The 24294-nt window shown below is 54.4% G+C and overlaps 6 protein-coding genes across 6 annotated transcripts; 4 read left to right on the top strand and 2 right to left on the bottom strand.

Annotated features, from left to right (window-relative positions):
- Positions 1–1411: 1411 nt before the first annotated feature.
- MONBRDRAFT_24008 (uncharacterized protein) lies at positions 1412–4913 on the top strand (the record flags this gene model as incomplete). The annotated part of the gene is made up of 14 exons (XM_001744333.1): positions 1412–1543; positions 1650–1742; positions 1843–1995; positions 2176–2328; positions 2409–2535; positions 2651–2750; positions 2855–2920; positions 3031–3111; positions 3252–3355; positions 3446–3751; positions 3842–3877; positions 3974–4101; positions 4387–4478; positions 4580–4913. The coding sequence occupies 14 exons, from the start codon at positions 1412–1414 to the stop codon at positions 4911–4913; spliced, it is 1905 nt and encodes a 634-aa protein (XP_001744385.1).
- A 200-nt stretch (positions 4914–5113) lies between these two features.
- On the bottom strand, positions 5114–7393 carry MONBRDRAFT_15699 (uncharacterized protein; the record flags this gene model as incomplete). The annotated part of the gene is made up of 5 exons (XM_001744136.1): positions 5114–5202; positions 5308–5732; positions 5890–6063; positions 6237–6799; positions 6932–7393. Coding segments are annotated over 5 exons (1713 nt in total), but the record flags the coding sequence as incomplete, so codon positions are not given.
- An 837-nt stretch (positions 7394–8230) lies between these two features.
- Positions 8231–12836, top strand: MONBRDRAFT_20327 (uncharacterized protein; the record flags this gene model as incomplete). The annotated part of the gene is made up of 2 exons (XM_001744332.1): positions 8231–8742; positions 12633–12836. Coding segments are annotated over exons 1-2 (417 nt in total), but the record flags the coding sequence as incomplete, so codon positions are not given.
- A 4266-nt stretch (positions 12837–17102) lies between these two features.
- Positions 17103–20144, top strand: MONBRDRAFT_6845 (uncharacterized protein; the record flags this gene model as incomplete). The annotated part of the gene is made up of 1 exon (XM_001744331.1): positions 17103–20144. One exon carries the CDS (start codon positions 17103–17105, stop codon positions 20142–20144), a length of 3042 nt encoding a protein of 1013 aa, XP_001744383.1.
- Positions 20145–20814: 670 nt separating this feature from the next.
- On the bottom strand, positions 20815–22018 carry MONBRDRAFT_31745 (uncharacterized protein). Its single transcript, XM_001744135.1, has 3 exons — positions 21988–22018; positions 21538–21740; positions 20815–21396 (listed from the first exon to the last, which is right to left on the bottom strand). Exons 2-3 carry the CDS (start codon positions 21730–21732, stop codon positions 21118–21120), a joined length of 474 nt encoding a protein of 157 aa, XP_001744187.1. The 5' UTR covers positions 21733–21740; positions 21988–22018; the 3' UTR covers positions 20815–21117.
- Positions 22019–23162: 1144 nt separating this feature from the next.
- On the top strand, positions 23163–24236 carry MONBRDRAFT_36418 (uncharacterized protein). Its single transcript, XM_001744330.1, has one exon. The coding sequence runs from the start codon at positions 23193–23195 to the stop codon at positions 24144–24146; it is 954 nt and encodes a 317-aa protein (XP_001744382.1). The 5' UTR covers positions 23163–23192; the 3' UTR covers positions 24147–24236.
- The last annotated feature ends 58 nt before the right edge of the window (positions 24237–24294 follow it).

Below are 24294 nucleotides of genomic sequence, written 5' to 3'. Positions count from 1 at the left end.
GAAAAGCTGGCACAAGGTTTGTTTGGGGATCGAACCGGAAGGAGAAAGGACATCTGAGGCATTGAATGTAGTTGTCATAGCTTCATGCGCTGCGCTTATACGCACGTCTGGATCCGAAATGCAGGCAATCAAGTGCCCCGCGACGTTGGCGTCATGTTGGCTAAGCAGCGAGCAAGTTACGCTGTGCATCTACAAGCCCGCGGCATGGGGTGCGTTACACTATTTCCGTGCCTCGCTGCATGCTTCCAAATCCTTTTTTTTTTTTCTGCAGGCCTCTCCGTACCCTCTTTGTATCGCTGGCTCACGTGTGTGTGCTCGCACCCTCTTTGTATCGCTGGCTCGCGTGTGTGTGCTCTTACTGTGATTTCTTGATGAGTGTGTTTTGCAAGGTTTGCCCTCTCATTTGGTTTTTTTGGACCCTTTGGATCATCCTTCTCGCTCCCATCCAGGTTCAATGCCAACAACAGCGCCTCTCAGCTTGAGCGTATGGAGAGCGACATCTCTGAGCTGTCCGTCTGACGGCCGACTCGCACTACCGATTGTTTTGATAAATCTAAACGACTTTCTTGAAGCTACTTCTCCGCCTGGACTAGTTCGAGATCGATCAGCTAGCATCTTTGGCATCGGACGCTGCGCGTCTCCGGTCGCAATTTTTCCAAGCGCTTTAGCTGAACTGGCCACCATACGACTACCCACTGAGCATTCCTCTTCCTCCTTCTCGACATCTCCTTCTTCTTCTCCTTGCCTGGCAAGTCGCCAAGACTGGCTTTGCTGTTGTTTGACTCTTCAAACCGTACAAATTAAATAACCCCTTTCTCGAGGGCTTGTTCCATGATCGGGATGAACCACTCCAGCTTTGCAACCCGAGATACCGCTTCTGTCTCTTCCTCTTCCCAAGCTTCGGCCACAGGCATATCCATGTATCTGGATGCATATCCGCATGTAGCGTGTCTCAAACCTCTCTCAACCCTCGAACCGGAAACAAACCCCCTTCTCCCAACTCTCCTCCCAACTCCTTTTCCTTTCTCTCTCTCTCTTTCTCTCGTTGTCTCTTTCTCTCGTTGTCCCTGTCTCTTTCTCTCTCTCTCTGTTTCTCACTCTCTCTCTGTGTCTTTCTCGACACGTCACTGGGTTTCTTCATTTTCGTTATCGTGTTTCTCGTTTGTTTTGAACGCTGTGTGTGTGTGTGTGTGTTGGTTCACTGCATTTGGAGGCCCCGCTGCCGCTGGCCATCGCGGCAGTACAGGCAGAGTGCTTGGCTGCTGCACGGCGCGTCAAGCGGGAAGCATACTGTGCATTGACCTGTGTCAGGGGCCGTTTGCCTTGGTGGTGCCTGGCATTGCTGCTCGTTGTTCAGCGCCTCGGGAAGCATCTTGGGTGGCGGCGAGCCGAGACTTTCAGCACGTGAATCATGGTCCGTGTGTTACCCTATCTCGCCCTGGCGGGTGGCGCAGCGGCCGGTGCTGTATATTTTAGCTTTTTGGAGCACAAGCACTACTATCCTGCTATGGTGGCGCTGTACAACTCAAACTTGAGCATGCTGGTATGTCGAAGACCATGGCCACTTTCAACTCTCTTCAAGCTGCTGCCTCAGTTTTCACCATGATCCGCTTGCACTCTCTGGCCCCGGCATCCTGCTGGCCCCTTAGACCATCTATGCCTTCATGGTCCTGCTTGTCCTTGCGGTTGTGCGAGCTTTCCAGTACATGTTCTTTGGAGCACTGCGCCCCATCGAAGTGGAGGTGAGCCAGCTTTTATGCAGTGCAAGATGATCCGAGTTTTTCCTGCCTGCTCGCCCACGGCTGCTCATTCCCTGCTCTGCTCCCCTCTCCCGGGCCATAGCGGCTGTATGAGCGCGGCTGGTTTACCTTCACGGAGATTCTACTCGCCATGACCATCTTCCGAGATGAATTCAACATTCGCTTCGTCTCGCTCTTTGTCCTCCTCCTCACCTTCAAGACGTTTCACTGGCTGACGCAGTATCGTGTGGAATTTGTACGTGTCGCTGCTGGCAGTGTCGACCTTGCCCTGGGATTTTCTCAGAGTGGTTTTTTTGTCTTCCTGTCGCCCACCACCTTGCGACATTCGCGCTCCTGCTGTGTGGCGCGTCTTCGCCAGCACGACCTCTTCACTCTGGCCGTGAAACGCTGGCATTTTGGTCTGAAAACTGGTTAGATGCAACAAACCCCGCGCTTGACTTGGATGTTCCACACTCGCATGATCAGCGTCACGATCTTTTTGACGGCCGCTGACGCGGCCTTTGTCTACTACGCCTTTTACTCGGTCGTCAACTACGGCCTCTCCATGCAGTTGCTCTTTGGCTTTGAAGTGAGCACCGCGATCGGCCAGTGTCCGCCAAATTGTGGTGCATCAACTCAATGATGCCACTTGCCTGCCTTGTCCCCTAGTACCTGATCCAACTTGTCACAATCTTGACGACCTTTTGCAAGTACATCCTCTTTGTGATCGACCTACAGCACGACGAGCCCTGGGAGGCACGGCCCATCTACATGGCCTACCTCGACCTTCTCACGGGTATGTGCAGCCTCGCGCCTTTTGACCTATTTTGCTTGTTAATGAATGAGTTGTCATCTCACCCTGCGCGTTTGTTTCTGCGCTGATTCGCCCCGCTCCCCATTGGCCCCTGCAGATCTGGTCAAGCTAATCACCTATGTCTTGTTTTTCATCATGCTGGTCAACTTTTACGCATTGCCCTTGCATATTATCCGTGATGTTTTCATGACCTTCCGGTGCGTCCATTGTATTTTAAATTGGTACCTCGTTTTGCCATGCGCCTGGCTGCTTCAGGAGCTTCACAATCAACCCTCGGCTGCTCACGCTCTTGTGGACCTAGATCTTTCTTGAAGCGTTGCCACGATCTCATTCGAGCGCGACGGGCTACCGCCAACCTCGAAGCTCGGTGCGCCCTTTTCTTTCTTTCTTTCATTCTTTCTTTCATTCATTCTTTCTTTTTTCTCGATGGTTGGGTGCTCATTGGACTGAATATGTGAACCATTTCGGTGGCCATAGCTACCCCAATGCGACGCCGGAAGAATTGGCGAGTGATAACCTTTGCACAATCTGCCGCGAAGATATGGACGTTGGTAAAAAGTATGTGTCATAGTTGATCCAGCACCCGTCGGCCATCCTGTTTGCACCTGCACTCCCACGATTTTGCCGTGGGCCCGGCGCTCGCAACGATCGTTGCTTGTGCCCTCTCACTGTGACCGTACGTACGTTGTGCTCGGCAGGCTACCTTGTGGCCACATCTTTCATCTCAATTGCCTGCGCTCTTGGTTGCAACAAAACCAGTCCTGCCCGACTTGTCGGGCCGACATCTTGGCTTTAGACGCTGGTACGGCACTTGCTTCGCATGCAACTCACCGGTTGCAGCACATGCAACACAACCCCGAAGCTTATGGCTGCTCTTTGTTGCCTGGAACAGCACAACAGCAGCAACAAGCTGCTGCTGCCCGTCGCAATCCCCCAGCCGCGCCTGTCAATAATAACAATGCCAATCGTGAATATCCCCCGGGCCCACCGCACGCCCCAGCCCAGGCGCCTGCAACGGGTGCCCCGCCCATGCCCCAGCCGGGCGCCCCTGGCCCGGCCTTTCCCCACCCACCTCCCTTTGTTTTCCCCCCACCCATGACCCCCTCATCTGCCCCAGGGCAAGATGCTGCCGAGGGGCCGGCATCGGGGCATGCTCCGCCAGATTGGTTGCATGGCATGCCGCCGCCACCCCCGTTTGGTACGTTTGGGCCGATTGGACGTTCTCAGCCACGCAATGCGTGTCTTAAATGCGACCTCATTCATCTTCATCGAAACATGTGTGTTCTAGGCATGCCGTTGCCATTTATGGCACCACCAATGCCACGTAGGTTCCCAACGATGTTTAGTCACACATTTTGGTGCTCGAGTTGGCTTGCTGACTCATAAGACTCACTTGACAATTTGCGCGCTGGTCCCGCAGTGCCGCCGGGTTTTGTGCCATTTCACTTTCAACATCCGTCGACCTCAGAAGCAGAAGAGGAGGAAGATCATCTTGCCACTCTTTCCGAGGATGATCTGCGGGCACTTGAAGGTGCTGAGCGAGAACAGGTGTGGTATTTACCGTGCTTGATTTGGGTACATCTTGCCCATCCAGTTACTCTTTTGCTCAGGAAAAGAGGGGTGGCTCGCTGTCAAAGGCTTTTTTTTTTTTTTTTTTGCTTTTTTTTCCTTTTAATGTTTTCTTGAGCATGCCTCTGCAGAGGCCGATGCGTACATTCGCCTTGTTCTCCATTTTCCTTTTCCTCTTTGTGCTCCCGTGATGCTGTTGCTGTGGGTTGGTGTCGGACAACCTTATTTTGATGCTGTGGGCATGGTCTGCGGTCCTATGAGTAGGTGGAGCTCCGCATCAAGTATTTGCGTCGCCTGCGCCGGGACGTGGATAGGCTCGTGGCTCGCTTCTCACAGATAGAGGGTGTTTTTCCACCGTGAGTATCAGGGTACTCTTCTCGCTCACGCGCTTTCTGCCAGGGTCAATCGTCCTGTTTGTTGATGCCAACGGCCTTGCCCCTTGAATTCCAACACTTAGGACGCCGCAATACGTGCCTGCCTCGAGTATGACCCGACCTGAAGCCATGTCTCCAGACATGAATGCCCGTGTGAACGACGATGCAGCAGACGATACAGCTGCTGTGGCTACCGAGGAGACCGAGCCAGCCTCTGCACCAGCGCCAGCGTCCAGCGCCTCATTGCAAGCCTCATCGGTGCTCAGCGCGCAAAGTGCGCCCTCTCTGCCTGACGCCGACAGTGAGCCAAGCACCCCCATGACACCCCCAGCCGACGAACTGCGAGAGATTCGACAGCGTCGGATTCGCATGCTGTCCGGCAATCGCCGTCCTCAGGATGACGGTGTTGATGAATAATAAGTGGGAGTGACCCAAGCATTAGTTGCGTGCCTGTGATGTTTGCTTTGACTCGTGACTGCTGGCGAGGGGATCCGAGGACTCTGCTGAACCTGGCGTCCAGCTCATGATTGAATTGACATGAATAGTTGCAAGTGTGGTTCGTACTGTTGTCGGTCGATTTCTTTCTCAAAGACACTCAAACATTGGTGTGCCTGGCTTTATGCAGTGATGCGACTCTTGAGATACTCGAGGACGGCGCCAGTGCCCTTGTCAAGAATGGTCTGACGGGGCATGCGAAACAGATTGCCTGCGGTGGTGCAGTCCGACAACCGCACAAGTCAAGCGACGAAAGAGTTGTAGGGGGAGGACAAAGAAACACGTGCCTGCTGCTGCGCAACACTGAGTGGCGTACCTTCGAGTTTGAGCGTGTGAAGGTTGAGCAGCCCCAAGCGAGGAGGGACTTGCTGGATGGCATTGTTGTGCAGATCAACACAACGCAACATGGGACAGGCCAACAAGACGTCTGGATCGACGGTGGACACTTGATTGTCGTTGAGCATGAGGTTCTGAAGAGCACGCAGGTGGCGCACCACATCGGGCAGAGCTGTAAAGCGATTGTGACCCAAACCCAGATCTTGAAGCTCACTCAAGAGGGCCAACTCTTCTGGCAACGAGGTGAGGGCATTGCCTTCAAGCTCGAGCGACACAAGTCGAGGCAAAAGCCCGATGGCGCTGGAGAGCGTGCTGAGACGATTGAACCCAAGATCAAGGTGCGTCAATGTGCTGCTGAGCTGGTCGACTTGCGCTGGAAGATGAAGCAGCTTGTTCTTCTGCAGACTCAATCGAGCCACACCTAAAATACCACACCATGGTCCTGTCAGGGGAGAGCTGTTGACCCAGCATCGTGTCTAGCTTGTCCTCCTAGTCTCTCGCACAGACTCGATAAATAGAACCGCAAAGGAAGCTGAGGCTCGTCCAAGAATGCAGCAAGCACGTGCCTTGTTCAACGGCTTCCTGAAAGATGTCACTGGGTACGTGATCGAGTCCCTGATTGGAGAGATTAAGGGCTCCGGTTTGTGCCAAGTCAGTCTGACGCTCGCGCTGTGCAACCTGTTCCGCATATTGCTGTGCTTCGGGCTCCACCTCGGCAGTTTCTGGTAAGCGCGACCTGCATCAAGGAACGCCAAATCAAAGTTCCCAGCGTGGCACATGATGAGATAAGAGTGAAGATTCAACGAGGCAAAAAAAAAAAAAAAAAAAAAAAAAAAAAAAAAAAAAAAAAAAAGCTTTCCCAACATGCGTGTGTGTGTGTGCTGTCTCTCGTTGGCATTGAGTACGAACCGGAGGTGTTCAAGGATGGCAAGAGTGCCTCGGCGTACAATATCACGCCGCAGCGAGCGTAGCGGGTTACCATCCAAAGAGATGGCCTTGATGGAACGCACAAGACCTAGCTCTGGGGGCAGCGAGCTAATGTCATTATTGGACAACTCGAGGCGCTCGAGCTGCCGAAGAGCAGCAATCGTGGCCGGGATATCGGCAATCTTGTTGTCCCGAACATCCAAAAGGACGAGACCAGCGGGTAGAAGGGCACCCAAATCACCGAGTGTGTGAATTTGATTGTATCCAACTAGCAGTTCCTTGAGTTGGGTCATACTGGCCAGGCTCGGCAGGCGTTGCAGGGCGTTGTAGCGCACATCGAGACGGGTAATGTGGCTCAAGCTACCCAGTTTGGTAGGCAAGCTAGTCAAGCGATTATGCACGATATCCAGCTCTTGAAGAGCCTCAAGCTGACCGAAAGGGGCCGGTAGGCTCTCCAGCTGATTGTGGCCCAGGCGAAGTCGAGCTAGATGCGGCAAGTCGCACAGGCTCTCGGGGAGCTCAACCAGGCGGTTGTGACTCGCGTCCTACAAGCACCCCATCAGCTAGGTTTGAGCAAAGCAAGACATGGAGGCCAACCAGGCCGAGGGAAGAGCAGGATGTGGTGGCACATGGCATGCGACAGCAAGTATGTTGGGCAAGAGGAATGGCATTCGCACCAGTTCACGCAGCTCGCTCAGCTGTCTGAGTGCGGGGGCGAGGCTACGGAGGGCATTGTTGTCCAGCTTCAAACTTTGGAGCGCCGGCAAATGATAGAGGGATTGCGGCAGGTTCTCAAGGCAATTCTGGCCCAAGTTCAAAGCCTTGAGCTGTGCGAGCTGGCCGAGCCGCTCGGAGATGACAGTGATTTTGTTGTCATGCGCGTCAAGCAGCGTGAGGTCGGGAAGGAGCTCGAGCTGCTCCGGGAGCGTAGTGAGTTGATTACAGCTCAGAATAAGGCGAGCCAAGCCGACTTGCTCCCACCATCGATCCTCACTGTCAAAGGACACGGCACCCGCCTGCGCTGGAGCGTCAAGGTTGATGCGCCACACCTGATCCGGCACGGCCTCCAGCTGTCGATTGGCCAGATTCAACTGACCGGATGCCCGCGCTTGCTTGAGCAGCGCCTCCATGCTCGACGGATGCAAAAAGGAAAAACAAAAGCCACCTCAGCCGTACAATGAGCCGGCACCAACCGCCGCAAACAACCCCTTTGAATCACAAAATCAGGCCCCTCGCGTCGGTGCGAGTCAGTGTGCGCGAAACTTGACAACAACACCGAAAAAAAAAATTTAATCCATTTCGAGTCCAAATTTGGTAACCCGCCAAAAGACGTCGTACCATCATTATCACACTTTTGTTCACTTTGAATAATATCTGACAAATTTGCATCACAACATCATCTTACATCAAGGGCGCGAAAGGGGGTGACACCGACGCAAGCGGCTGACGGGTTACGCCTGCTAAAACCCACATACGTAGCTAAGGTGACACGAGCAGAGAGGACGATGGGGCGACCGCTCGGCTGGATCTGGTCCAAATGGCAGCTCAAAGCCGGTGCTGTGATGGCAGCCACGACCTGCCCGTACGCGTTTGATCTCCTCAGTTGTGCAGTGTTGCCACAAACCCATGAATGGCAGCTTGACTGGCCTTCCCTCACACCCTCAAACAGCAACCCCCGCGTTCGTGCCTGGCAACTTGTCAGCAGAGGGCTGGCGCTTGCATCGCCCCCCCACACACACACACACATTGCCTCGTGTGTGATGTGATGATGGGGACGGGATATCCAACTCGCTTGTGATTCCAAAGCACCAAACCACTGGTGCTTTGGGTGACCTTGCATGATGCCCTTCACGATCCCACACGAGCATAGCACCTTGAGTTGCATCGGATCAACGCCACTGCCGGAATGACTGCTGAACAACGACCCGGGCAAAGCGCGCACCTTTCAACGACATTTTACCACACGAGCTCTCCTTCCAGTTTGCTTTGCCAGCTGCATGTGCTACTCCTCCGCTTCAACGCCTGCTGCCGCTGCTGCCTTGGCTGCCTCCTGGCTTCCCAAAGGCCGCCTCTCATCCGCATCGAGATCCCGATCACGCACCATGGTCTCAGCCTCCACGGCCACGGTCGTCGACCGTGAGCAAATCCTGGGCGATTGGGTCCGTCACATGTATGAGGTGAGTTTGTGACGGCATCGTGACTGACCTCCCAGTCTTTTGTGCGTTGAAGCCCAGCCGCTCACCCAAATGACCACCGTGTCACTGATCAGTATCAAATGGACCACAACCTCCGCCTGCTGGACCTCTTTCGCGAACTTGATAATGGCCACGACAAGATCCGCTGCAAAGACTTTGACAGTGCCCTCATGCGCCTCGGTCATCAAGTGCAACCCGAGCACCTGCGCGTCATTATCGAGACCTTGGACTACAACAGCAACGGCGAGATTGAATATGCCGAGTTCAAGCGCATCTTTGACGCCTTGCGTCGAGTTCACGTGACCCAACCCATTGTAAGCATCATGGCATGGCATCGCAGCAGTGGTTATCCGCGCTGCGTCATTCAAAGTCTTGTACGAGTTGTTCGTACAACGAGCCCCTCACACCCACCACCTTGCTTGCGCATGCCAGCCGCGCCGTGTTCTCCACTCCACGCGCTCCGCCAGCCGCTCGCCTCCACTGGATGATGCTCTTGAGCCTCCCCCATCCCCTGCACTCTCCGAGTCAACTGCCGTGAGTCGACGTGACTAACCTCAGCTGCCCCACTTGAGCAGACCTGCAGACTGTGCCCCACATCTTGTCCCTGACTCACACCCAGTGCCATTGCCATGGGGTGATTGCAGGGTTTGTTGGCGCGCATTCGCGAGCTGGAGTCTGGTACGTTGCCACTGATGGGACTTGGGCGTGCTCGGGCTTGGCGCGATCTCATTTCACATTGGCGCCGATCGTCAGACCTTGCTCGTGAGCGTGCTGCTCGCCTTGCCAAAGAGTGCAGCAGGTGTGTGACCCTGTTCAATGGATGATGAACACAGCTGTGGCCGTGGACGATACCTGATGAGTGTATCGATTCTGTAGCCCCGTCTGTTTTAGCGAGGAGGCGTCGGATATCAGCGAAGAGCCGGAAACCATGCCCAGTCTAGTGGTACGTTGACTTGTCACAACTTAAGAGCTCTATCGCCGTGCGCTTGTCCTTGTGATTCACGGGTCTTGCCGGGCTTATTGCGTATCCCTCAGACAAAATTGCGCCAGCAACTGGACGACATGAACTGTGAATGCCAGGCTCTCAAACGTGAGAGCGCTACTCTGCAGTCGCGAGTACTCGAGCTTGAGCAAGCTCTGCGCGCTACTCAAGAGGATCGTGATGCCCAGGCCCAACGCGCCAGCCAGGCGCAAGCCGAGTGCGCACAACTTCGCAGTCACAAGTGTTTAGAAGACTCAGCAGCTGGACCCGGGCCGTTGATGGTCGCAGCACCCATGGCTGCGTCATGCCCTGTTGGCTCGCCCGCCACAGCTGACCTGCCTCTGGTGGCGGCTACCCAGCCTTTTTCCCTTCTCAAGTATTTGCAGTATGAACGAGATCGTGCGCTGCTCATGTTGGGTGGGCTCAGTGCCTTTCCAGAGGGCTCGTGTACCATTCTGTAGATTTGATAGCCAGTCGTTGATCTTTCCCCCTGTTAGTTTATGCTGGAGCCATGAGGATGACTCGGGCACTGCTGCGCGGTGTCCCAACTCCAATCGACACGAATAGAATCCCAGGTTCTCGCTGCAAAAACACTGACCATTTGACACCACCCACGACAGGGCAAAAGAGGAAGGAGACATTAATAGCTTCGATTAGCACAGTACAATGAACATCCCAGCCCAATTCATGCAAGAGCGCACAATCGGCTGTGTTGAATTTTTGTATTTTCATTAGTTGCTGTTTTTTTAAGTTTTCGGGGCATCGTCGCAGCGGCAGCGCAGTTCGCTTCAAGAAGTTTTGTTCGGGGAGGGCGCTCCGCTGCTAGAACTCTCACGCATCACCAGTTTAAGTTGGCGACGAAGCTGGTCTACTTGAGCTTGACTCTTCATTAGCGCAGACTCGGCCGCTTGAGCGCGTTTACGCAAAGCCAGCACCTCACGTTGAGCAATTTCAGAGATTTGCCGACTACGATGCAGCTTTGCCTTGAGCGTCTCCACATCATCATCCTTGGTCGGTGTGACGGCTGATGGTGATGCTGGTATTTGGCGACGTGCCGATGCATCTTGCGTATCACTTAGCAGTCCTTGCAGGGGTGTACCCCGAGCTTCCATCACAGGTGTGTTGCCTTCCTGCATTGCCGGTCAACGCACGTGGGAAAATAACAAGTGTCAAGAGGCAATCATACGAGGCAAAGTCCGCCTATCCTTTCTATTGCCTGCTTTCTATTTGCCAGGCGCGACCAAAATCAAATTCTCACGTCGTCGGCCAGAGAAGGATTGGCCCCGTGCTGAAGAAGCAAGGAAGCGATCTCGGGGTGCTCATTGCGCACAGCTAGATGGAGGGCTGAGTCCCCGGTCTTTCCAGGGTAAAAAGAGCAACAAGATTGAGGTGCCATCAGGCAGGGCTACCATAGAAAGCAAGCCACGTGTAGGACAGAACCAAAAGAAGCCGAATGCAAATCAAACAAACCTCATTTTGAATGTTAACGTCGGCACCGCGCTCCAACAACAGCTTCAAGCATGCGGTGTGCCCCTCTTGTGCCGCAAGCTGCAAGGGCGTATACCCCTCGCCCAACTACGAAATAAATGCAATGTGCATGAGCTAGATGCCACACCTTTGCCTAGAGAAGGGCAAGTGCAGGTGGCCAGGTAGCAGCTAGGCCATTGATACCTCGTCTTGATAGTCGACGTCAGCCCCGAAATCCAATAGCAATCGCACAAAGGCCTCGTATCCTTGAAAGGCGGCAATATGCAAAGCAGTGTAACCCGCCTGCCCAAGCAGATAAACAAACCAGCTGCTGAGTGCGGACCCGAGACTCACAGACAAGCACGCCCGCACACACGCCCGCCCGCGTGCGCGATGATCATGATGTGATTGGTGTGGAGCAGGTCGTGGGGCGACACGAATGCAACCCAATCAAGCCTACCTCATCTTCGGCGTCTATCGCCGCGCCACGCTCACACATGATTTTGGCTGCCGGCACCAAGCCCTTGAGGGCGGCCTTGTGCAGGGGCGTGGTCACATTCTCAGCCGCTGCAGCCTGCAAACAGAAGCAAGATGCAGAGACGCCTTGTCAACCGAGCAGCCCCTGCAGGCGCTGTGCTCGTTTGCAGTCACCGCAGGTGACCTCGCGTATACAACGAGATGGGTGCATACCATGATTGCTGAAGCCTAGCCAGGCTCGCGCCGCACCACGCCACAGAAGAAAAAAGGAACCCCTTGAACTAAGCAGCTCTCCCTCTCACCCACATTGGGTACCGCCCAATAGTGGGGCGAACGGCCCTGCCACCACCACGACAGGCTGAACCTCGTCTTGATCGCCAAGCCAATGCTCGCGGATAACAAGCACACTGCAAATTGACTTGAACGTCACCAAGGTTCTACCTCGCTACAACATCAACAACACCTTCAACCACTTGTTCCCCAAAGAGTCACCGTGCCCGCCAGCACCACCGCCCGGCCGCCACCCAGAAGCAACCGCCCCAGTGCAGAGAGAGCTCACTCAGCGCCTTTGCCGCAAAAAGCCACCAACATCAACAAAATAACACGAAATTCAAAATCAACGTTCAAATACCCCCCCCCCCACCCCTTACAAAGGTAACTGTGTTACATATCACACTTACTTTGATGCATAGTGTGATAAATGTCATAGTATGGATAATGTCAGAAAATACCGCGCCATATCGCACTTCTCTCTCTCTCTCTCTCTTTTTCGACTCTGGCGCTCTCTCGTTTTCGTTCACACACACACATTGACGCACGGGGGTTTTGACCCTCTCTCCCTCTCCCGCCCTGTCTCCCACTCCCTGCCTGTCTCTCCCTGTCTCTCTGGGCCAGTGGCCGGAGGTGCTTTGATTGAATGTAGAGCCTCTCTTTCATGGCTGGGAGCTGGCTGGATTGGCTGAACTGATTTGCTGGATTAACGTACCAGAATCAATCTTTAATCACTGCTGACTTGGCCGATTTTGTGGCCGTGTGCACATGGTCAATTCACGTGTTCGGACAAGCGTGAAGCTCTTGCTCGCAAATTGTCTTGAACTGGCATCATGGCCGACGCTCCAGGGAGCGATGAGGTCGTGAGCGAGTGGATCGAGTCCATGAATGGGGTTTGTGCATACTCTCTCGCCAGCTGCCTTGATCGTTGCTCGACCCCCAGCCCGATGTGCGTCCCATCAATCGCTGCTCACTTGGCCCCTGTAGGTTATGAAAAATGACCAGCTGCGCGTGCTTGATCTTTTTCGCGAACTGGATGACGGCAATGGAACCATCAATGGCAAATCCTTTGCTGCAGCTTTGGAGCGCCTGGGCCACCCTCTGCCCGCACCACAGCTCAAACTCGTTCTCAAGGAGCTCGATGACGATGGCAATGGTAACATTGATTACCGCGAGTTTAAAACGGCCTTTGAAAAACTACGTCGCACTCATACCAAAAAAAAACAACAGACCGTACGTTTGTGCCACCCCACGCTTTTGCTTTCTTCGCTTTGCTCCTGGGCCGGACCATTCTTGGCCATCCACTTTGACGCGATCCAGCGCGCACCACTCACCTGTGAAAATGACCTGCTTACAAAATTGGCGCTGACGCACGTGTCACTTGCACTCAGGCTAAGAGTGGCATGTTTGCCAGCCTCAAAAAAAAGGTTCAGCAGACTGATACCGGCCAAAATGACAGCATCAAGGTAAAAATAAATTGTTCTGTTCCACAACCATCTAGCTGCCAACCGTGACAAATTTGCTTAAATGCGCCACGTGTCCTTGCACGCAGACCATCAAGCGCGAATTGGAAGAGCTCAAAGAAGGTCGGAACTGCTGAGCAGCTCGCGCCAGCTTGGATGGCCTGTTGTTGAACCCGTTTTTTTTTTTTTCTCATCGTATGCTGCCATGTCCCGGCGCGCAGCTCGCCGCATCGATCAAGAGACAATCCGCTCCTTGACACAAACCTACGAAAATCAACTAGCTGACAAGGACGAGATGATGCAAGTTTTGCGATCCCAAGTAGAGGCCCTCGGCTTACAAACGCAGGTACAACAAACTGCTCAAGCAAACTGTCTAGTTTGCTATTTCAGCAGTCTCGAACATTTGTTTGCTGACATGAACTCGCCTTTGTCGCCGCACGCCAGCCGGCCCAGGATCAGAGCGAAGTCCTACAGGAGCGCGAACGGCAGCTTGAAACATGTATGCAGCAGCTGGCTGAACTACAAGATGACCTTGGACAAAAGGAGATGGCGTTGCAAGAGGGTCAAACAACCAATGGCAAACTGAAGCAGCTCGTTCGCAAGTACAAGGATGAGAACCAAGAGTTGAAGAAGGGCAAGGGGGGCAAAAACGCCAAAAACGATGATCTGAGCCAGGAACTTGACCAATTACGAGCTCAGGTTAAACAACTCGAAGCGGAATTGGAGGGCCGTGACCTTACGATTCGCGAGCTCCAATCAAGTTTGCATTCCCTGCATGCAGAATCAGCCGAAGAACGCGCAGTGACTGAGAGCAATGCGAAAGCCTTGGAAGCGCGTGTTGAAGAACTTATGGCTGAGCTGCACGAGTTTCGAGATGAGAATCAGAGTCTGCGCGATGCACAGACACAAGAAGCCACCCATGACAGTTTGAAAGCTCAACTGGAAGCCAGCAAGTATGTACAGCATCGAATAAGCTCGAGCATCATGGCATTTGAAATATTAACCCACAGTTTTGTCGACCGCTAGCGCGCGAGAGGATGATCTCTGCACCCGCCTCAAAGAAATGGACATTACGATCATCAGCTTGCGGTCGCAGCTTGAAGAGGTTCAACAGGACGGTACGCCCCACACACCCGAGGCCCCTTAGGTAGAGACGCTGTGTCAGTCACTTGTGTTTTGTTTGGTGTGCTGCATAGATGGCGAAGTTGCTCATGCATTGGCAATCAAGGAAGAAGAACTGGCAGTCGCTCGCGAAGCACAGAAAGAGGCTGAAGGCCAGAGTGCCGAGCTACGCGCCGATCTAAGCAACGCCCAGGAGCAGATTGAACAGCTGCAGAACGAGGCGAAGGAGGAAGGCGCTTCTTCTCAGGCCGAGCTGGAAGAGGCGCGGGCCCAGATCGAACAGCTGCAGAGCGAGGCCAAGGAGGCTCAGGAGCAGATCGAGCAGCTGCAGAGCGAGGCCAAGGAGGCTCAGGAGCAGATCAAACAGCTGCAGAACGAGGCCAAGGAGGCTCAGGAGCAGATCGAGCAGCTGCAGAACGAGGCGAAGGAGGAAGGGGCTTCGTCTCAGGCCGAGCTGGAAGAGGCGCGGGCCCAGATCGAGCAGCTGCAGAGCGAGGCCAAGGAGGCTCAGGAGCAGATCGAGCAGCTGCAGAGCGAGGCCAAGGGGGCTCAGGAGCAGATCGAGCAGCTGCAGAGCGAGGCGAAGGAGGAAGGCGCTTCTTCTCAGGCCGAGCTGGAAGCGGCGCGGGCCCAGATCGAACAGCTGCAAAGGAGGAAGGCGCTTCTTCTCAGGCCGAGCTGGAAGAGGTGCGGGCCCAGATCGAGCAGCTGCAGAGCGAGGCCAAGGAGGCTCAGGAGCAGATCGAGCAGCTGCAGAACGAGGCGAAGGAGGCGAAGGAGCAGATCGAACAGCTGCAGAACGAAGCCAAGGAGGAAGGCGCTTCGTCTCAGGCCGAGCTGGAAGAGGCGCGGGCCCAGATCGAGCAGCTGCAGAGCGAGGCCAAGGAGGCTCAGGAGCAGATCGAGCAGCTGCAGAACGAGGCGAAGGGGGCTCAGGAGCAGATCAAACAGCTGCAGAACGAGGCGAAGGAGGAAGGCGCTTCGTCTCAGGCCGAGCTGGAAGAGGCGCGGGCCCAGATCGAGCAGCTGCAGAGCGAGGCCAAGGAGGCTCAGGAGCAGATCGAGCAGCTGCAGAACGAGGCGAAGGGGGCTCAGGAGCAGATCGAGCAGCTGCAGAACGAGGCGAAGGGGGCGCGGGCCCAGATCGAACAGCTGCAGAACGAGGCGAAGGAGGAAGGAGCTTCTTTTCAGGCCGAGCTGGAAGAGGCGCGGGCCCAGATCGAGCAGCTGCAGAGCGAGGCCAAGGAGGCTCAGGAGCAGATCGAGCAGCTGCAGAGCGAGGCCAAGGAGGCTCAGGAGCAGATCAAACAGCTGCAGAACGAGGCGAAGGAGGAAGGCGCTTCGTCTCAGGCCGAGCTGGAAGAGGCGCGGGCCCAGATCGAGCAGCTGCAGAGCGAGGCCAAGGAGGCTCAGGAGCAGATCGAGCAGCTGCAGAACGAGGCGAAGGGGGCTCAGGAGCAGATCAAACAGCTGCAGAACGAGGCGAAGGAGGAAGGCGCTTCGTCTCAGGCCGAGCTGGAAGAGGCGCGGGCCCAGATCGAGCAGCTGCAGAGCGAGGCCAAGGAGGCTCAGGAGCAGATCGAGCAGCTGCAGAACGAGGCGAAGGGGGCTCAGGAGCAGATCGAGCAGCTGCAGAACGAGGCGAAGGGGGCGCGGGCCCAGATCGAACAGCTGCAGAACGAGGCGAAGGAGGAAGGAGCTTCTTTTCAGGCCGAGCTGGAAGAGGCGCGGGCCCAGATCGAGCAGCTGCAGAGCGAGGCCAAGGAGGCTCAGGAGCAGATCGAGCAGCTGCAGAGCGAGGCCAAGGAGGCTCAGGAGCAGATCAAACAGCTGCAGAACGAGGCGAAGGAGGAAGGCGCTTCGTCTCAGGCCGAGCTGGAAGAGGCGCGGGCCCAGATCGAGCAGCTGCAGAGCGAGGCCAAGGAGGCTCAGGAGCAGATCGAGCAGCTGCAGAACGAGGCGAAGGGCAGGCGCAGGAGAACGAGAGGCTCGAACAGCTGCAGAACGAGGCCAAGGAGGAAGGCGCTTCTTTTCAGGCCGAGCTGGAAGAGGCGCGGGCCCAGATCGAGCAGCTGCAGAGCGAGGCCAAGGAGGCTCAGGAGCAGATCAAGCAGCTGCAGAACGAAGCCAAGGAGGATCAGGCGCTTCGTCTCAGCCCGAGCTGGAAGAGGCGCGGGCCCAAATCGCGCAATTACAGAAGGAAGCTGAGCAGTTTCGCGTTCTTGAGACGTCGACGCAGTCTGGAGAATCGCCCAAGTCAACAAATTCTGAACTCAGCGTTTTGCAAGCCAAGTTTGACAAGCTTAAACATAAGGCACAAGCGTTTGCAACGGAGCTCAAGGCTGCGAGGACCAATGCCCGGGACCATGATCGTGCAGTCAGTGCCTGGGAGGCACGTGTCGCAGCCCTTGAAAATGAGCGAGATCAGCTACTTGTACGACTTGATTCTCAAAACCTTGACTCGGCTGTGACAACCTCGCAAGCTTATGAGAACGATGCGTCTCTTGATATTTCCTCGGTAAGCCCAATTGTCGTGCAACGTGTAACAATTATCATCCGTGTGCTCACCTGAGACCGCAAATGCGATTTAGTTGGTGGAGCAAGCGCGGTCGCTGTTCAACGCTGCTGATGTCAATGCTGATGGGCAACTCAGTCACAATGAGGTGAGATTGATCGCAGAGTCGAAATTTCAAGGTTTTACAAGTTTGCGCTAGCTTGGCTCTTGCCTTTGCGTGTCAAATTACGTCTGCTTTCTACTCACCCTGTTTCGATTCTGGACTTGGCCTAGGTCAAAAAGATGTTGAAGGAGCACCAGGAGCTGCGTGCCGCATTTGGGGTGGATCAAAGTGGATGGCAAGAGCTTTTCCAGAAGATGGACCCCGATCAAGACGGTCAGATCGATCAAGACGAATTCGTTGCTTATCTGACTGGCTTACACGCGACCAGAAGCACCGCTTTGGCCAATCCGGTCAGCAAGACAAGTGTTAAGATTGCAGCCTCGGCCCTTGCCGATTTGGCCCACGCCCAAACAACTGCACACGCCCAGATGGCCTCTTTGCGCTGTTCTCATCGCTCTGTTCGAGAAGCCTGCTTGCGATTGCATGACGAGGTGACGGCTCACCGCACCTCGTCATCGGCATCGGCAACAGAGCAAGCTGACGCGGATCCGTTACTTGAGGTACTGCGCGCTGAAAAGGCACACCTTCTCGAGAACTGCCAGCGTCTACAAGATGAGGTTGCGGCTCGAAACGGTCATCTCGGGCATTATATGGCTTTGCTCGAAATGCGAGCACGTGAAAGCCAAGCGTACCAGGCCGAAGTAGACCGCACACAAGCCGATTTGGAAGATGAGCGCTCCAGGTGCAAAGACCTTCAGGAGCAGGTTGAGCAAGCTTCATTTGACTTGACCGCACTGCGCCAACAATTGGCAGAAGTCAAAGCCCCGGCAACCAACTCTGAAGACTTAACTGCCAGAAACACGGAGCTGAGTGCAGAGCACGAGCAACTTCAAGTCAACTATGCCAAGCTAAAGAGTAAAGCACAAAGCTTTGCTTCCGAGCTCAAGGCAGCACGCGTACGCCTTCGCGAGCTGGACGCTCAGGAGGCTCGGCGACAAGATGATGATGCCAAGGCCATGCGGGCGCGACAAGCGTTGGAAGAGGAGTTAATCACTTTGCGCGCAATGCAGCAGTCAGCTGATCCTGAACTAGTCGAGAATAAGTCAAGTGTGAATGAGCTTCAGCAACAGCTCGAGGCTGCGCAAGAGTCCCACCAAGCTGCAGCGGAACGCGCGAGTGCTGCTCAAGTCAAGCTTGACACGATGACGCAGCAATATGCAGCTCGTGACCAGGAGCAGCGTGCGAAAGTGGAGGAGCTCGAGTTAGACCTGACTTCTCTTCGCGCAGAGCTTGACTCGGCACGGGCTGCAAGTGAAGCCAGTCAGCTCGATGCCAAGCAACTCGAGGCTCAAGTGGCCACGCTCACAGAGGAACTTGACTCGGCACGGGCTGCAAGTGAAGCCAGTCAGCTCGATGCCAAGCAACTTGAAGCTCAAGTGGCCACGCTCACAGAGGAACTTGACCACCTATCTGATCGGGAACAGCAGGCTCAGTCTCAAGTGGAAGCAGCTCAGCAAGCCGCTGAGACTGCGCAAGCGCTACTACTCAAGGAGGAACTATCAAGGCAAGCTAGTGAGGCTCGAGCAGAAGAAGCCCAAACACATGTGGCTGCATTAGAGGAAGAGCTACAGCACGTGGGCTTGAAGGTCAAGCAACAGGAAACTGAAATCCATGCATGCCAATCCAAGATCGAAGCGTATGAGTCTGAACAGCAGCAGCAAGCTCTGGTCGAGGCCAAGGATGAAGAACTGCTCGACGCTACACGAGCTCGCTTCAACGAGCTCCAGGAGCAACATGAGGCTTTGCGCAGCAACTACGAAAAGCTGAAAAGTAAAGCACAGGGCTTTGCCGCTGAATTGAAGACGGCACGAGCCAAGCTCCGAGCTCATGATGAAGAGGAAACACAGCGCACCGCCGCTCAGGTTGAGGCACAAGCACACGTCGACGCCGAAGCCCAGGCTAATTTGGCATCAATGGAGGCTGAAAGAGCTCAGCTTGCAACCAAATTGAACACGTTGCAGGCCCGATTAGCAGGTGTCGAGGACGAGCTGGATGCCTCGAATGAAGAGCGCGAGGAACTGGCGTTGGAGTTGTCTCAGAGTAACGAGCAGCTTGCGGCGGCGCAAGTGACTGCAAAAGCCGCCGAAAAGAACCTTCATGCTTTGCGAGCCGAGCTGACAACCCTCAAGCGGGAGCGGGATGAAGCAATACAAGCACTGAAGCAACATGCACAGCACGAAACGGACGTTGCTGGCGAGTCGCGGCAGCGCCTGGATGCGTTGTCGGCCGAGCTTGAGGCCGTGGAGCAGGAACGGGATGAACTGCTGCAAGAACTGGAAGAGCTGACTGCAGAGCGTGCGACGAGTCAAGAAAGTACCACTAAGCATGCACAAGAAATGGAGCGTACTCGGAAGGCCTTGTTGGAGGCACAAACTCAGCTTCAAGCCGTCGAGCAGCAGCTTGAAGAGCAGCGACAGCAAAACTCCTCGCTACAGGATGAGCATGCAACTGTGCAGAATGAGCTGACTGCCACCATCAGTCGCCTTCAAGATCAAGAGGCTGCATCAGCTCAGGCGATAGCAGATGCTAACAGGGCGGCCGCAACACGGGTTGCTGACCTCGAAGCTGACTTGAAAACGGCGCGGCACGAGCGGGACGTTTTTGAAGAGCAGTTGAGCCAGGCCTCGAATGCCGCTGCAACTGTCGCTGTCGCTGAGCCACCGCTTCAGACAACCAAAGAGGCAGATGCGCGGATCGCATTGCTCGAAGAGGAACTGACCGGCACACGCCAAGAACTCAGCGATGTGCGTGAGGAGCTGCGACAGGTTCAAGATGAACTCGAACAATTGTTGCGAGATCAAGAAGCTTCAGATGCAACCATTCAAGAGTATGAGGAGGTCATCCAGGAGTTGGAGCACAAGTTGGCTCGCTTGGACCAGCCAGCAGAGGACACTGGAAGGAACCAGTCCGAACCGGTTGTCAACTCGAACGATATTCCTGAATCGTCGGTGCCTGCCGACACAACCGACTTGGTGTCCGACTCGGCGCTCGCCTCGGCTTTGCGGGCCTTGCATCCCGAGCCGGACTCAGAGGAAGCACATTCCCTCCTCGAGCTGTGCATGAAGATGACAGCCGACAAGAAGCGACTGCAACATGAGCTAGATGCTCTGGAGACAGAGCTGAACAGGCTGCGCCAGGAGCAACAGATTAGTGAAGAGAATCACCTGGTGCTGCGTGATGCCATGTTAAAGCATCTGTCCGGAATTCGACCAGCGGTGCGCCTCAAACTGATTTAGCTTCTTGCATGCGCGTACAGAGTGATTTGGCGGCCTTGACTCACAACATGGGAAACTGTTTATGCAGGAAACAGCCGAGTTGGTGGCTGACTTGCTCAAACTGGACGAGGAAGAACGCGAGATCGTCCGTTCGCAGCAAAGCGGGGTATGCAGTCTCATCTTTGCGCGTGCTGAGCGAGGTTTGGGTGAGCAGAAAAGTCGCATTCGAGATTGTCTTGGCAGCTCACGGCTCGACGCGTTCTGGGCCGCTTCATGTAGTTTGCTTTACTAGGTCGTTTCTTTAACGGCTAAGTCTTTGCAGGAGCCCTGTCGATTGGGCAGAGTGACGCTTTCGAGTGTGTATCATTTTAGCAACAAACTTTGTGCATAATAGCTTTACACCAGTCGCGTTGTCACGTTTCATCATGCGGTTGTCCACACGAGTGCTACACTGCTGGCTTGCCTTTGTAATTCGATTTACGCGTCAATTCAAATCGAGCAAGAGTCTGACTGGTTTCCCTTTACTTTGCCTCACCATGAATCAGATACATCATTCAAAGACATAACGGGTGACCATTTTTTTTGTCGATTGCTGGACATGGCGGCCTCGCCGCGACAGCATCAATATCTTGTTCATCGCCTTGAAATAAAGAGCGACATGGGTGTGTACCAAGCAACGTGCCAACGCCTGGTCACATAGGCGCGCTCAACAGGAGCCTCAAAAGCACTGCTCAAAAAGTTTCATCCACACTAGCACGCACGCAAAACAACAGAAGAGTAATACAGAGAACGACACGGGCAATGGCTGCGTGCGACATTCCCGGCCTGCCCGAGTTCACAAAAAAAGAAAAATACAAAAAGAGGGTTCCACTACAAACACAAACACGCAGACAGGTGGTTCGACTCGAGGGCGCGAGCTATCCAACACTGGAACTCAACAAGTAGTCAAAAAGAAATGAAGACACAACAAAATGAAGAAGCGTGGACAAGACGCTTAAGCGCTCGCCGCGGCCTTGGTCTTCTTCGCGGAGGGCTTCTTGGTGGTGGTCTTCTTGGTGCTGGCGGTCTTCTTGGTGGTCGTGGGTTTCTTGGTGGAGGCCTTCTTGGTGGTCGTGGCCTTCTTGGTGGTCGTGGCCTTCTTGGTGGTGGTGGGCTTCTTGGTGGTGGCCGCCTTCTTGGTGGTCTTCTTAGCAGTGGTGGTCTTCTTGGTAGCGGCCTTCTTGGCAGCAGTCTCCTTCTTCTTGGCAGCGGCCTTCTCCTCAGCCTTGACCTTCTACTCAAAAGGGGCACCAGCAGAGTCAGAGGCAAAATATTCATGTCAGGCGGGTGATGGACATTTTCGTTGCCAAGTCGAGACGGTGTCCCCATCTCATGTGGGGATTCGGGCAAAAAAACTGCAGCGCCATCAACGTACGGCGGGGATGCGGAAGGAGTCACGGGTCTGCACCACGCGCTCGGTCTCGACAAGGTGCTTCAGGCTCTGGTTGATGCGGTAAGCAGGGACGCCATCGCCTAGGTACTGCTTGATGGCAGCACGGCTGACACCCTTGCGAGAGTTGGGGGGGCAGAGCTTGGTGATAGCCTCTTTGATCTGGTCAGTGACAGTCATGGTGCTGGCTAGAGGTGTCAAGCAGGCACCATCAACGCAAGTGAGACGGTATATGCCATGTTAAAAAAAAAAACGAAAAACAAACGAAAATCTTGTGTTGACGACCAGCAACAACTCGGCGGCAGGTACAACCGCACAAGAATGTGGGGTGTTTGTGTTGGTGCGTATTGGTGGTGGTTTGAGAGATGTGCGGAACGAGGGACCAGGCACCAGGTGCCTTTGGAACGTGAGCCGCAAGGGTGCAAGGCAACATACTAGTTGGTTGGGATTGAAAAGAAGCAAAAGAGGTCTTGAGGACTTGGTTTGTGGTCGGAAAAATGCCATTCGGACCACAGCCGGGCTCAGATCAAGCCGGAACAGGTCGGGAAATCTGTTTTGTAGCCAGCAAAACAGGCAGTGCTAACCAGGAACATAGTGAAGCAGGAGGGAATAAAACCAAGTTTAAAGAACAATTCAGGACTGCCGTTTCCAATGACATCAATTTCAAGGCCGTCAAGTGCCGAGAAGTATGTGTGGCGCTGCCATTTGTAAAGGTCAATGAGGAAAAAATGCTATGGTCCCAGTATGGCAGATGTAACAGGTGTTGAGAGCGCAGTATTCAAAATCTGCAGCTTGTACTAGCTCTTTACAGCATGGCGCATCGAATGAGCCATGTTTAGTTTGGCTGCCGTTTGTATAAGCCGTGTTGTGGCTGCCATTTTTTAAGAGGTCCAAAACACTTTTCAGTCAAAAGTTGGCGGCCCAAAAGGTATCAAGATGACGGCTTTATGCCACAATACTGAGCCATATACATTTCACATGCGCTGCCTTTTGAATGAGCCTAAAACCAGCCAGCTGCGCCGCCATTTTCATTGCAAACTGCTCGGGTCCCCGTCAGCGCAAGGGTAAACAGAGGTGCAGCTCACGCACAGGAGTGCCCAGGCGGTTATACTGGGCCGATTTGGCCAAACCAAGGTTTTCCTAAAGCCATATAGTACGCACAATATGGATACAGCAAAATTTAGGGTTGATGTGAGCTGCCATCGGCAGTTATGGCAGATCTGGCTGCCATTTGCCAGCCGAAAACAAAGCAAGGTGCAGAGGAGTGCATAGGTGCTCGATGTGCCATAGAAACACTGGTTTTTTTTAGACTGGAGCCATGCAGGGTATGTCAGTTACCTATTCATGCATGCTCAGCTCGCCCATCCCTGTTTATCGCCCGGATCTGGCGCTGCCATTGCCCAGATCGAGGCCGGCGCGCCAATTTTCTGGCCTCCCGGCGCGCAAAATTGTCAGCATTGTCCGGTTTGCAAACCAGCAACCATGTTTCTGGGGACTTTTTCTAGGGGACTTTTTGGAAATGAACAAGCACACGATGCAGGGGGACTTCTTGAACGCTAAAAACCGATGCTCCGCACACGGTTTACGTGTTCTTCAACGATCCAGTCCTGTTTTTTTTTTTTTTCCGCCACGCCACTGTCATGATGGCAGCATCAAGCCCGCAAACCTACACGGACCTGTTGCGTGAGGTCCAGGTCCCCAGGGATGGGAAAAGGGAGGCGCGCGAGGCCTTTGACAGAGCCGTTTCATCCCTTTTCCGTGGCGAATACGAGATGCTCTACACCGGCAGCGCCTACGAAGGGCTCAAGGTCAAGAGCGCTAACGAGTTTGACGTCATGGCGGCGACGAAAGACTGGGACCGCGACATGCTCCGACGCAAGGGCTTCGTCGTGCATTGGCCCCCCCCTATTGACGCCTTTCTCGCTGACGTCAGCGAACGTGCTGAGGCGTACCGCAACAATTTCAACAGGAACCTGGGGCGCAAAGGGCACGCTATCCGAGCCAATGGTCCGGGCTCGCTCCTGCGCCTCAATGTGGGTGGCGTGCCTGGCACCACGACTGCAGACCTTGTACCTGCGGTTCCTGTTGTTGTTGACGGTGCGTGCGAGCCAGGGCCCCTCTCAATCATCCCGGACTGGCAGAAGAAGATCTATGCCATTCCCAAGACGCGCAACGACGGGAGATGGGGCTGGCGCCTCTCTTTATCGATGTTGGAGAAGGAGTATATCAGAGGCCAACGCAATCCTTCGAGTAAACTTTGCCTCCGCATCGTCAAGTACATAGCCTTTGAGAAGCGCAAGCTGTGCAGCACGAAGCTGAAGAGCTACCACCTTAAGATGGCCTGGCTGGCGTTCTTTGAGTTGAAGGGCAGCAACTTTGGCCCAGAAGGCGGCCTCGCTGGCGGGGCAGAGGTACGAGAGAAGACGAAGGAACTTCTTGATTTCATGATCAAAAAGGTGGGCTCTAGGAGCCTGCCCCACTTCTTTGCCCCAAACATCAACCTTCTTTGCAATTTTAAACAGTCCGACTTCAATATTGCAAAGGCCGGGCTCGAAGCCGTACAGCGTGTTGTTCTGAGCCTCCCCTTCAGTTAAAGATGCTCCTTCAGATCAAGGAACACGTTGAATGTTTAGTTTCCCAACATGTACGATGTCATGTTCATGTACTTCAATTTATTTTGATGCAAAATGTTGGAGAATCTCGACTGACGAATCAATTTCTTTCCCAGTGGGCTATGTAGCT

Source organism: Monosiga brevicollis, genomic scaffold (genome assembly GCF_000002865.3).
Source record: "Monosiga brevicollis MX1 MONBRscaffold_5 genomic scaffold, whole genome shotgun sequence".
In the NCBI taxonomy this organism is placed as follows: Eukaryota; class Choanoflagellata; order Craspedida; family Salpingoecidae; genus Monosiga; species Monosiga brevicollis.
Note: the sequence above shows the minus strand (reverse complement) of the source record. Positions and strands in the feature narration are given on the sequence as shown.

What these genes read in the sequence shown, in the direction of transcription:
- MONBRDRAFT_31745 (XM_001744135.1), bottom strand. Translation starts at nt 21,732, where the DNA reads ATGACTGTCACTGACCAGATCAAAGAGGCTATCACCAAGCTCTGCCCC. An exon ending in ACTCCTTCCGCATCCCCGCC is followed by an intron (nt 21,397 to 21,537) that starts GTACGTTGATGG and finishes CCTTTTGAGTAG; the next exon opens with AAGGTCAAGGCTGAGGAGAA.
- MONBRDRAFT_36418 (XM_001744330.1), top strand. Translation starts at nt 23,193, where the DNA reads ATGATGGCAGCATCAAGCCCGCAAACCTACACGGACCTGTTGCGTGAG.